This window comes from Bradysia coprophila, unplaced genomic scaffold (assembly GCF_014529535.1).
Source record: "Bradysia coprophila strain Holo2 unplaced genomic scaffold, BU_Bcop_v1 contig_70, whole genome shotgun sequence".
Lineage (NCBI taxonomy): Eukaryota > Metazoa > Arthropoda > Insecta > Diptera > Sciaridae > Bradysia > Bradysia coprophila.
The window spans coordinates 4113659-4127456 of NW_023503941.1; the positions used below are offsets into that span (position 1 = coordinate 4113659).

Sequence of the window (13798 nt, forward strand, 5' to 3'; positions counted from 1 at the left end):
CTCGCAGAATGTGTGCATAGGGTCCTGTGAGAGTTTAGACATTTAGACAACCACGTACAGACCTGAACCAAATTTAATAGTAAAATTTTGCACCTCTGATTTCTTTTCGTATTTCACCTTTTTGGGTCATAACAAACAACTTTTGTTCGAAGGGTAGGGTGAGCGCAGCGAGCGCTTCTCGAAATTATGTAAAAGCATTTCTTTGCCGAATTGGAAATAGGAACTTCCAACAAAAGCGATGTTTGCGACCAGAGCGAAGCGAGGGCCGTAATTCCAATTGGGTCATAACAAACAGCTTTTGTTCGAAGGGTAGGGTGAGCGCAGCGAGCGCTTCTCGAAATTATGTAAAAACATTTCTTTGTCGAATTGGAAATAGGAACTTCCAACAAAAGCGATGTTTGCGACCAGAGCGAAGCGAGGGCCGTAATTCCGATTGGGTCGTAACAAACAACTTTTGTTCGAAGGGTAGGGTGAGCGCAGCGAGCGCTTCTCGAAATTATGTAAAAACATTTCTTTGCCGAATTGGAAATAGGAACTTCCAACAAAAGCGATGCTTGCGACCAGAGCGAAGCGAGGGCCGTAATTCCGATCCAGCTGGAATGTACTCTTTCTCCCAGTTGCCTGGAATGCCGTTTTTCTCCGCGAAACGAAAACATCGATTCGCCATGCTTTTTTCTCCCCACGGGAGAGAAAGTACTGCACGTTTATCATTAGAAATGTCATTCGGCCAGTCGACAAGAAAACACAATTTACTCATGGCCTATTGAGGGGAGAAAATAGGACAAAAGCCAACGCACGCATGAAATAGTTGTTTTCACAACGCAGGTGAGAAAATAGTCATTTTCTACCCTTTGCTGAAGCTCCTTTGTTGTGAAAAACGATGTGTTTAACTCGAGAAAAGGTTAGAAATTGCATTTTCTCGGGTGAATTGTGGCCAAACACTCTAGAAATGCAATTTCGAACTTTTCTTTCCTCGTATTGTTTCATCGATTTCCGAAAGTGTGAAAGTGACGCAAGTCCTTTTATATACTTACAAAATAACTGATATCGCTGGGGTAGACGGAATTTTTTGTTCTTCATTCAGTAACACTCTCATCAATCGACAAGAAAAAATTTATTTTTTAAATTCACACAAGATTTCGAGTACGCAGAAACTGCTCAGAGTTTGAGTGATTTAACGTCGATTCTGTGATCAGAAATGCTAAAGTAAATGTAGACGTATGCCAATATTTTTTCCTTATCCTCAAACAATGTAATATCAAGGCGATATTGACCTGACGGCATCAAATCAGGGTAACTAAATTCATCAACGGATACATTGTCCGATTTGAAATATAGGTTACCAGCGTACGGACATTTGTGGTTAACGTTTGAAAATTTGGAAACTCGGACGAGAAGCCATTCCATTAAAGGAGTTCCAGATCCATTTGCCATCAAATCACAAATATATACGTTAAGATCCCCGCCGACCTGTTGATAGGTGCTGTATTTGTAGAAAAATTTGGTCCTGGTTCTTAAGGCCGAAACTGGTTCGGTTAAGTTTCCAGACACATCAATTTTCAAATTGTTGCGGTCAATGTATTTCACTAAACATTTGTAATTTTTGTCAAGTTTGCTACCAGGTTGATGTTTGCAGAAAAATTTTTCAACTGTAACTTTGTTCCTCTGCAGAAAAAAAAATTGTTTCGAAAATAAGTCAATCAGAGAAATGATAACAGATGGCGCTGCGCTAGCAGCAGCAACGCCCTCTGTTATCATTTCTTTGAAGAGTCAGTAGAAAAATGTTTGAATCGAGCTCTTTACCGCGACAGGGCGTAGATGATCAAATTCAATGTTAATCACGAATTTTGCCGAAACGCAGAACAAAATGATTTTCGTCAGAAACCTCATTTTTTAAGAAGAAAAAAATTGGCTTTACTTGATCGAGAAAGATATGTAACCGAACTGAAATCGGAACCATCCATCACATGGCAATGGTACCATTCAGATAATCATTTGTAAGCTAATTGCAGCGAATGTCGCAGCGAATTCATAATTGTTTTAGATAATGTCGGTCGTCATTACATTTTGAAGCAATTTTAGAATTTGCTTTTTTTCGTTTATGAGATTTTAAACGTTTCATGTGTTTGTACATGCAATTTGGTGTTTATCACGGCACTTATCTCTTTAACAAATATGGAACGGCGAATCTTACGAATCTTCTCCGATACAGCTACTGACGGGCCTTCGATTATAAAACCAAAAAACTAATAAAATAAAATAGTCAAACGAGTCATGTCAGGTCAGGTTTGGCTCAGATTTGTATCACACCAATTCAACTAAAACTATTTATTAACTGAGGTCCAGGATAGTGTCCGTTGAATGGATGTTTAGTAAAGTAGCGAGCACTTAAAGCGTTCAAAAAAAAGACTTACCAATGCACCCCCAAAATGAAGATCACCTCAATTAGACAACGTACAATCTTCTCGATCGATCTACCTTTTCTCAACCAATACGTTCTTCTGGCCTACAACAACACTTTACCCAACATTTTATGTATAGCAATACTTTCAGTAAATAAATAGAACAGGCAGAATCTGCCTGGCAGATGCATGATCGGTTTTACTTGTCACGCAATTTTAATACCCTCGTCCGTTTGGAAGGGGAAAATGAATGGAACAAAAGCGGGAAAAGTCTAGAAAATCCAGATTGCCTAGAAAGTTGGTTGATTTCGTCTAGTTATAAGTTGAAAATCATTCACAACATCGATCGTTGTGATGTGAAAATAGGAAGTGACCGAAACTCCTTACTCCAATGTTAACTACTTAAACAACCGTTTTTTTCGGTTCTTCTACTTGTCTTACTGACTGAAATGATGGAACACTCCGCCAGTTGAATCAACAACTTCGCTCATCACCCTATCCTCTCAACCCAGTCTTTTCAGCAATAACTTTCTGTGCTTCGTAAAAATTTTTGTAGCACCTGCGTCACGCCCTCTTACTAACGCGCGTTCATGATTAGATTTATTTTCGTCACTTTCTGGTATCTCGTTAAAATGTATGGAAATCGATGGAACAAACAAAATTTTTACTTTTCGAAAGCGCCCACTGCGCCCTACCTACCCTTCGAACAAAAGTTGTTTGTATTAACCCAAAAAAAGGTGAAATACGAAGAGATATCAGAGGTTCAAGAATTTTTGATTAAAGAATCAGAAAACTTAGTGACATAATGCTGGCCAAGACATTCTTTAAATCGAAGCCATGATGGCTCATTTTTGGTCAAATGGAGAAAAATGGAGAACACAACCAGATCTACACTTTTCTCCATTTGGCCAAAAATGAGCCATCATGGCTTCATGGTAAAAAATCGATTTAAAGAATGTCTTGGCCAGAAATACGTCACTAAGTTTTATGATTGTTTGGTTCAGGCACACTGTGCACGCACGTTACAAACCAAATTTGACGAAATTGACCAATCTTTTGTGCTTTATTCAGTAACACTCATCAATCGACAAGAAAAATTTTATTTTTTAAATGCACACAAGAGTTCGAGTACGCAGAAACTGGTCAGAGTTTGAGTGATTTTACATCGATTCTGTGATCAGAAATGCTAAAGTAAATGTAGACGTTTGCCAATATTTTTTCCATATCCTCAAACAATGTAATATCAAGGCGATATTGACCTGACGGCATCAAATCGGGGTAACTAAATTCATCAACGGATACATTGTCCGCTCTGAAATATAGACTACCAGCGTACGGACATTTATGGCTAAGGTTTGTAAATTTAGAAAAGCTACCAAAGAGCCATTCTATTATAGGAGTTCCATATCCATTTGCCAGCACTTCACAAACGTATACGTTAAAATCCCCGCCGATTTGCTGATAGGTGCTGTATTTGTAGAAAAATTTCGTCCGGCTTCTGAAGGACGAAATTGGTTCGGTTAAATTTCCAGACACATCAATTTTCAAATTGTTGCGGTCAATGTATTTCACTAGACATTTGTAATTTTTGTCAAATTTGCCTTCAGGGTGACATTTACAGATAACTTTTTCAACCGTAACTTTGTTCCTCTGTAAAAAAAAGGTTTACAAACCAATTGAATAGAAAACCGTTTGAATCGAGCTCTTTACCGCGACAGGGCGTAGGTGATCAAATTCAATGTTAATCACGAACTTTGCCGAAACGCAGAACAAAATGATTTTCGTCAGAAACCTCATTTTTTAAGAAGAAAAAAAATTGGCTTTACTTGATCGAGAAAGATATGTAACCGAACTGAAATCGGAGCCATTCCATCACATGGCAATGGTACCATTCAGATAATCATTTGCAAGCTAATTGCAGCGAATTCATAATTGTTTTAGATAATGTCGGTCGTCATTACATTTTGAAGCAATTTTAGAATTTGCTGTTTTTCATTTATGAGATTTTAAACGTTTCATGTGTTTGTACATGCAATTTGGTGTTTATCGAGATACTTATCTCTTTAACAAATATGCCTTGGATTACACAACGAAAAGCCATCAATACTGCGAAATAGACGATATAGTCAGATTTGGGTCACAATACTTCAAGTTTTACTATTAATTCTCTGAGGTCCAGGATAGTGTCCGTTGAATGGATGTTTAGTAAAGTAGCGAGCTCTCAAAGCGTTAAAAAAAGACTTACCCATGCACCCCCAAAATGAAGATCACCTCAATTAGACAATGTACAATCTTCTCGATCGATGTACCTTTACTTCTCGCAACCAGTAAGTTCTTCTGGCCTACAACAACACTTTACCCAACATTTTATGTATAGCACTGCATTACTTTCAGTAAATAAATAGAACAGGCAGAATCTGCCTGGCAGATGTATGATAGGTTTTACTTGTCACGCAATTTTAATACCCTCGTCCGTTTGGAAGGGGAAAATGAATGGTACATAAACGGGAAAAGTCTAGAAAAGCCAGATTGCCTAGAAAGTTGGTTGATTTCGTCTAGTTATAAGTTGAAAATCATTCACAACATCGATCGTTCTGATGTGAAAATAGGAAGTGACCGAAACTCCTTACTCAAATGTTAAGTACTTAAACAACCGTTTTTTCCATTCTTCTACTTGTGTCACTGATTGAAATGACGCAACACTACACCTGTAGAATCAATAACCCAGTCTTTTCAGCAATAACTTTCTGTGCTTCGTTGACTTCCCAATGTTACTCGATGTACTATTAAACATTAGAAGATAGGGAAGTAGTGTCCTGATAACAAGAATTGAGTCCTTAAATAAAGTAAAACGGAGACAGACGGCCTTACTTTTTACAGTGCAGAGTACTGTATGGATGGCCCAAACTCGTCTATTAGTGTTGGGTTTTCAATCAAGTTGGATTTGCATCAAACATTTCAACTGACAATCGACTGCGTAAGGGGGCCTTAGAATCTTAATTGAACGAATGTGCGAATAAATGAACCGAAATAGTAGATCATGTTCGATGCGGCGGAATCAATTTTGTGATACTAGTCGAACTTACGAGTGAGTATTTAAGTAAAGAGCTTTGGATACCATTATTTTGACAAGTGTGAAGTTTGCATATCCGAGCCGAATATGTATGTAATTACAACTTTCCCGTGGGATAGCCATTAATAGTATGTTACATTGGATGCTGGGAAAGCAATGAATTACGTCAGGTAACAACTTTGTTAGAAAATCAAACTTACAAGTGCCTTTTGAGCAACAAGCTTTCACCTTCGGCTCGGATATACAAACCCTACACTAATCGAAAAACAGTTACCGAAGCTATTTGCTCAAAGACACACTAGTCTGCGAGTATCACAAAGTTGTTTCCGAAGAAACGAAGTACGTATCAACATCCAATGAATTCTGGTTTACTACCTGTTCCATGAAAAAGTTGATTTCCACATTAAAAAAAAGAAGAAAAAAATTGATCAAAAATAGTCCACATGTAATGGGTCATTTTCGCAGGGGGCAAATTGCTGTGTAATGATCCACTTTCGCATGGGGCATGTAGTAAAGTAAATTTCAATGCTTCCTTACATATGAGTTTGGGGTTAATTTATCGCTATCCATTCTCAATTTATTTTAAAGCATTTGTGGAGTTAATTCCTCCAGAAAATTAAGTTTCCTTCAATTCGCTGAATTTCGAATCGAATGTACAATTTAAACGTCAAAAATTACCATGCTCCAAACGAAATAGCCCCCATAAAAAAACACGTTCAACATATTCATTCTGACACACACCGAGAACGACATACACACTGAAACATGTTATGTTCACAAGAATAATAATAGTAATAATAATAAAAAAAACTGGGCGTTTACCTATCTTATACTCTCTTAAACTTACATTTTTCAGCACAAACGAACGAAAAAAAAAAATTATTTCCAATTATAAGACACAATCGTTTGGATGAATGTATTAATGTGTGCTATTCAATGGACATCTATGGATGTCGACATCGATACGTTATTAATGTTAATGAGTCGAAATGATTGGATCATAATGTCGAATGGTTTTGATTGAAAAATATTTTCGATTTTGTGAAAAATGAGCTTTCGTGTGGTGTAGATAAATGCGATCATCGGGACGGTTAGCATTAGTGTTTTCAGTTGTGGCGATCGGATTGCAGACGGATTTAGAACAGGGTTAACAGTGAACGGGCTAATTTTCTGTACAAATTTCGTAGGGTGTTTCGAGTGGTTCGCTCAGAAACACTTTTTTTTGCAAGCAGGAATTTTGAAACTCGTGCCAAAAGCTATAATTCCACTAATCCCAAGATAACATGGACCGTAAGTTAAGTAAACCCTGCTGCAATGAAAATCATCAAATCAAAGAGCATTAGGCAGTGAATCGTTTGCGACAGATCGTGTTTCATATTGCGAAACTACACGGAAACGGGGTAATTCCTGTCGTTCTTTTTTACGTAGATCCTTGACCCATCATGTCCTAACTTACATTTCTACCGATATTTCGATCAGAGCCGTAGCCAGACTCCTAAGTAACCTTTCACATATGGCAAGCATGCAAGTGGTTTTTTATTGGATCTATTACTTCATTTGTTATAAGTGATTTGAAGAGTTCAATTTCAAATCTTGTACTTCACTTTTTCAACATTCGTTTTGCCATAAAAGACCTCATTAGTCAAAGCTGTCCTGAGGTCGTTTTCGATAACAGGTGATAGCCGTCCTTAACGGGTCCTTACCAGCAACCTCCTCTTTTAAAGTTACTAAACTTAGTCGAAGAAAGTTAAAATAAAGCCCAAAAAATTCGATGCGAATACAGCGAATGGGGCAATCCCACAACGGAAAGTGCCAATTCAGATAAAATATTCCAATCTTATCGTCTCGACTCTTCGTGATATTGTAATCTGCAGCCTGTTTGCTATATATGCCCGTTACATTAGAACTGTTGATTGTCATTCTGTTGAAAATGTTTAACGTTGTTGCTTGTTGCATTGTGGCAATTTCTGTTGCATTGGCAGTCGGCTCACCCGTTCCAGTTCCCGTCGGTTCAGGCATTTACCAAAATTTCTTTCAAGGAGATATCAAACTATCAAACAAGCAGAAAGCAATTTTGAGTGCCCCGAAAAATGATAGTAGCAGAACTGGCTGGACTTATCCGTCGTTCAGATGGCAAAAAAATGAATTAGGTCACGTCATCGTTCCATTCAATGTCGATGCACGTGAAGGATTTAGTAAGTCAAAAGGGCTCGAATTTGTAGATGATTCATCTAAGGAGCTAACTTATTGCAGCTGGCAGTGAAATTGAATGGATGAACGCTGAATTTAGGACGATTGAAGCCCGAACGTGCATAAGATTCGTTCAGCGAACTACTCAGCCAGATTTCGTCGACATTATAAACGGTGATGGATGTTGGTCATGGCTTGGTAGACAGGGTGGACGACAAGAAATGTCCATAGGCAGAGGTTGTGTGTCTCCAGGTATAGCTGTACATGAAGCCGTTCATGCATTGGGATATGATCACATGCACAACGATGTTGAACGGGACAGATTCGTGCGCATTTTGTGGCAGAATATCGATCCCAATTTTCACTTTGCATTTGACATTGTCGATCCGCAATGGTTTAGCAATTTCGGTACACCATACGATTTGAGGTCGGTCGTTCACTATGCGCGGTGGGCTTTTTCGAACAATGGCTTAGACGCCATTCAGACGTTAGATAGCAGTTACATTGATATCATCGGACAGACTCGTCTTAGTGACGGGGATGTGTTACGTTTAAACAGAATGTACGAGTGCTAGGTGACAGGATGATTAATTATAATAAAACTCTCTGAAGAGCTACAAAACTTACAGGAAGTTTCTTTACTCTCTAATCTCCCTTCCTAGTCTCGCTGTCGCCAATGGATAACGGATTAAGAATGATATAGTCACACCTCACTCTGTAGTCTCAAACGACAATTTAATCAAACAAAACAGCGGATGGGACATGTCGTTGGCAGATATAACAGTCTATCTTATCTTATCGTTTTCAGTTCTCATGATATCGGAATTTGCAGTTCCTGCTATTTATAGACCTGAAGCACGTAAAATCTGCTCGCTTCAATTGCATAGCTTTTCTATCAAAAAACTGTTTATTGCTGTAAGTGTACTGAAGCTAATCTATGGCAAGGTGATCCGTTTTTGACCGGCTAACACAGTCATAAGCAACATAAAACCAACAAAAAAATTCAAATAATTAGGAAAATGTTTCTGTTCCATTGAAATGTGTGCTTTGTCCAACAATCGTAATAACCGGCTCTGTAATGCAATGCCCAAAAAATGTATATTTCAGTCATATCCTACTCAAAATCAAGTTTTAACAAAAAGTTTTTTTTTGCGATAGAGTCGGTTGTTTTAATCAGTTTCAATTCTCATATTTGAGAAGGAAAAAAATGTTCCATCGAAACAATTTAGTCTAGGAACAACGCGCATTGTATTTGGTAATTAATTTGCGCCTAAAATTTGAATTTGGTTCGATTGGTTGAGTGAAAAATGTCTGAAAAAATGCTCTATAAAGTGATCAGTGCAAAATGATTGAAATATGTTGACATAAAATGTACGAGCCACCTGTCATATAGTTTTCATGCATAATGTAAACCTGATGTAAACGCTCATTTCTCAAGCATCTTCCATTCTTTCATGCATTTAACGTGGTCTTAGCAACTGTGAACTTAAAAGCAGAACCAACCATGCACACACACTTCGTGAGACCATGCAAAATGCATGAAAATGTCTGTAAAATGAGCGTTTACATCATGCGTGAAAACTCATAGACAGAAAATCGTAAATATGTCGATCTAGTATCAGTTTGATGGAGACTCTGCCACAGAGTTTGCCATCACAAAGAGATTAATAATCGTGCCGTGATCGTACAAACAATATTTCATAGATTTTGTCATTTTCCCTTATTTGTATGACATTTAAAGTGTCAAATAGCGTGGAAAATTAAATAATGCTGCACCACTCATATTGTGTGGCAAGGGCACACCAGTGTTCTATGATGTTAACCCATTGTCCCACTGTTGGCTCACTTAACCTCTCATTTTCAAACTTAAAAATTGGTAACTGCTCACACACCGATATCACTTAACGCGAAGATTACCTGAAATTCCTTTTGTTAAATTGTCAGAGAACAAAAGAAATTTAACGTCAATTTTGCATAAGGTGTTGTTATCGCGTCGTCATGTGTAGGAGCACGTTATTGGAATGAGCAAAATGTTCCGGCAAATAATTGTATTCCTACACACGTACAGAAAGTCTATTTTCTCGTCCCCCAGTGGACCCACTGTGAGTTAATGAAACTAAATTTTGACAGTTTTCGTGGCGATATAAACTAATTTTATCGATTAAAGACCCAAACTAACTGTCATCTTTAGTCACAACTTTCACTGACAAGTTAATTTTCTTCGATCAGAACCGGTTGTGAGCAACAAAAGTAACCATCGGTAAATGAAATAGATTTCTCGTACGCATTCCAGGGTCAGTAAGTTCTCAGTTAATCGATGTAACCCATCTTCAGTTTACAATGACATTTCTGCAAAGTTAATTGCTTTTGGCGCCAATTTCGAATTGAAACTGGAAGTCATTTAAATTTCGCGCTATAAACTTGACGTAAACTCAGTGCATAAGAAATGAAGAATTCTTGAAAATCTAACAACTGTAGTTTCAGTTAACGGTCAATGACTTGGTATCTCCTCCTGTTTAATATCGTGATTCTGTGACGAGTATTGTCTTCATCCACCATCTTGAATATCTACGCCATTTGTATTAAATTCTATGGAATGTGAAAATATCTGTACTCGAATGGTACGTGAAGGGACTGGACTAACAAAATCAAAATAATTAAAATGAATAAATAATTGACAAATGATCTATTTAAATTTTGAAGAGTTTTTTTTTCGTTTCGTCTTATTTGTACATTTATAAAACTACTATACACAACACACCAGCCAATCCACCAGTTTCGAGTTAGTTAAAAAAAAATTTTTTGGTTCATTCTTTGAAATGATTTTCGGTTGTTGTGTATTAATATTCATTCGGAGATATTTGTGTTATTTATTTGGATTATTCCACCATTTATTTTAACAAAAATCCAATTTAAATATTACAGAAAAAACCCGAAATATTAATTCAAAGATCACTGGAGAGAGATTGTCTGGGGGGAGTGGGGAGTATTAAGATGAGATGAAATTTGTAATAGGCGTGTCAGCTCAAGGTTGTGTTTAAAAGATTTGACTTTTTACTTCGGTTTTTTTTTTCTCGTTGTTTTAATCTTTTTTCTTTGGAATAACACATGCTTGGCAGTGGAGTTTGTTTAGCTAGCATTCCGTGCGATAGGTTTTTTTCTTCTTAAGTCTTTCGCGTATGCGGCCTGCTGTATTATATATCTATCAACGACTTGTTACTGAGTATTAATGCTACAATTTATGGTAATTAATCAAAGATCGCAATTTTGGCGGTGGTTATTTTGGAAATAGGCAAGAGAAGACAAGATATTTCTACCGTGTGATTATCGCGTCGAACGGTGATATCGCCCAAAAGACGAAAACATGCGATATTACCGCTTCGAGATAAAATTATCTATCGAAAAAACGATACCAATTCTCTCACATTATCTCCCATAGGTGCCAGCTGTCATTCACATGTTCCTTCTATCACGCTGCATATTTTCACACAGAATTTTGTGGACGATATTATCATCGTCTGGGCGATAATATCATCGTCTGGGCGATAATATCATCGTCTGGGCGATAATATCATCGTCTGGGCGATAATATCATCGTCTGGGCGATAATATCATCGTCTGGGCGATGATATCATCGTCTGGGCGATAATATTATCGTCTGGACGATAATATCATCGTCTGGACGGTAATATCATCGTCTGGGCGATAATATCATCGTCTGGACGATAATATCATCGTCTGGGCGATAATATTATCATCTGGGCGATAATATCATCGTCTGGGCGATAATATCATCGTCTAGGCGATAATATCATCGTCTGGGCGATAATATCATCCTCTGGGCGATAATATCATCGTCTGGGCAATAATATCATCGTCTGGGCGATAATATCATCGTCTGGGCGATAATATCATCGTCTGGGCGATAATATCATCGTCTGGGCGATAATATCATCGTCTGGGCGATAATATCATCGTCTGGGCGATAATATCATCGTCTGGACGATAATATCATCGTCTGGACGATAATATCATCTTCTGTGCGATATTCATATTATGACCCTGTGCGTTAAAAATTGTAATTTCGTACTCGTTTATATTATCGCCTAGGATGTACGATAATATCGCTCTGGACAATATTATTAACCTGGATTTTTTGGTTTATTCGAATAATATTGCCCAGAACGTGATAATATCGTCCACAAAATTGTGTGTGATACTATAACCCTGGGTGATATTATTGACCAGAGTGATAATTTCTGGGTAATAAATTCTGTGCCCAGAGGGCGATATTATTGTTTTCTGGGCGAAAATCCTCGTTTCTTCGATCAATAATATCATCTCTGAGCGATATTATTGCTCAGAACTGCATATTTTCGTCTTTAAGGCGATATTATCGTTCGAGGCGATATTATCGTTCGAGGCGATATTATCGTTCGAGGCGATATTATCGTTTGAGGCGATACTCACACGGTAGAATTGTCCCATCAGATAGGCAAAAGTGTATTGAGAACAGAAATTGTTTGATTTCGTCCTGCCAAATTTTTTCAAAATCAAATCTATTTTCTTAGCTAAAGAGTTCAAATCACCTCCTCTCCATCACCCGAATAATGTACCATCAATCGCAATGAAAGAAAGACAGAATCGAAAAAAACATCGCAAAATTTATTTTACTTTTATTGAACTGGCGACAAATAAACACAAAACCATTTTTACCAAGAAATCAAAATGCCAACCGTTTCGTTTCGTAAACGAAAACATTGCGGTAGGTATTGGGTATCCGTGTTCAATTAAACCATTTAATTGAATTCAGATTCAAGCGATCTATTTAAAATCTGATTTTAGCGAAATTCATACAGAACCACCAACCGTCTTCCCCACACTTTATATTCCGAAGCTTCTGCTCTCTTTTCTCTTCATACCGTTGTTGTGGCGGTTGTGTGTGGACTTTTCGGATCATATATCAAATTGGTTTGAAAACCGAATGCATTTGTGTATTATATCGGAATCGAATGAAAGAAATGGAAGAATCGAAGAAAGAAAAAAAATCGGTGTTGTTTATGTAGCTGCAGAGTATATATCTCTACTATACTATACGAACCGGAGGAGTAATAAGAAGAAATAAAAAGAAGACGAAAAAAAATGTGAAAAGCATAGCAACAACAACGCGCAAATGTTCTCGTTTTTATAATTTTGACTTATCAGCGATTTCGTTTGCTTTTTCGAGTTAATATATGCATCATATGCCGGGGTGGCATATACATACATTGTGTATATGTTCTTAAGTCGTTCAGCTCGGCAGCTAGGTCTAGTAGAACAAAGTAAGAAATTCAATTTAAATGGGGTCTCATTGGCGATATAATGGACAAACATCAAATCAGAATTTTTTTTTTATTTATTTAATCTTTTGACTTGAATAAAATCCAATGAAATTTCAATCTAACTTACGATGACTTATGTCTCATCGTATACAGCTGCAAAATGTTTTATTTTCCTTCACGTCTTCATTTGTGTAGTCAAGCGACATTTAATTTATTGCATTGTGTTCCTGTTGATTTTTGCTCCAAATTTTTTGGATGAGATCATTGACCACTTGGTGGCAATATTCATGCTACAATGTTATAAATCTGTTAGAAAATCGTAGCACGCGAAGAAGGTTTACCACGCAAAGTCAAGAGATTGTTAAGGGCTTAGGGGATCCTAGTCCTCAAACATCAGTTACTCTTGAGGATGCACTGACCTATGTTTTGCCCAATGTTTCTGATTCTCTTATAAAGTGGCAATCCTTGAGGATGCAACTTTCATGGAATATTATGTATACTTACTGGCCAATGTGTCCTCGACTCAGCAGTAACGATTGCAGTGTTCACTGGCTTCGTGCGCGACTTGGGTACTCTTAAAATTTTGTTTCCAAAATTTTGAAAAAGTAGTTTCAGGTGAATTGCTTACCGGGACATGCCTAGTGTACTGGTAGTGCTCGACCTCCCCTACCACCTCATACCACAAGCTCAACATAATCATTTGTCTCTCAGGAAATATAAGTCAAAAACCAAAAGGTCCAATTTTTGATGTTGCGCAATCTTGGCAGTGGCACCTTTTGGACCATCGGTTTCTTCGGTAGTTTTGTAGAGTT

General features: G+C 37.5%; 2 protein-coding genes across 3 annotated transcripts in view; both read left to right on the forward strand.

Moving 5' to 3' along the window:
• The window catches only part of LOC119083772, a 114965-nt gene that overhangs the window by 23011 nt on the left and 78156 nt on the right, over positions 1-13798 (forward strand). The window lies entirely within an intron of this gene.
• On the forward strand, positions 7379-8291 carry LOC119083797 (high choriolytic enzyme 1-like). The gene is made up of 2 exons (XM_037193605.1): positions 7379-7670; positions 7729-8291. The coding sequence occupies exons 1-2, from the start codon at positions 7406-7408 to the stop codon at positions 8238-8240; spliced, it is 777 nt and encodes a 258-aa protein (XP_037049500.1). The 5' UTR covers positions 7379-7405; the 3' UTR covers positions 8241-8291.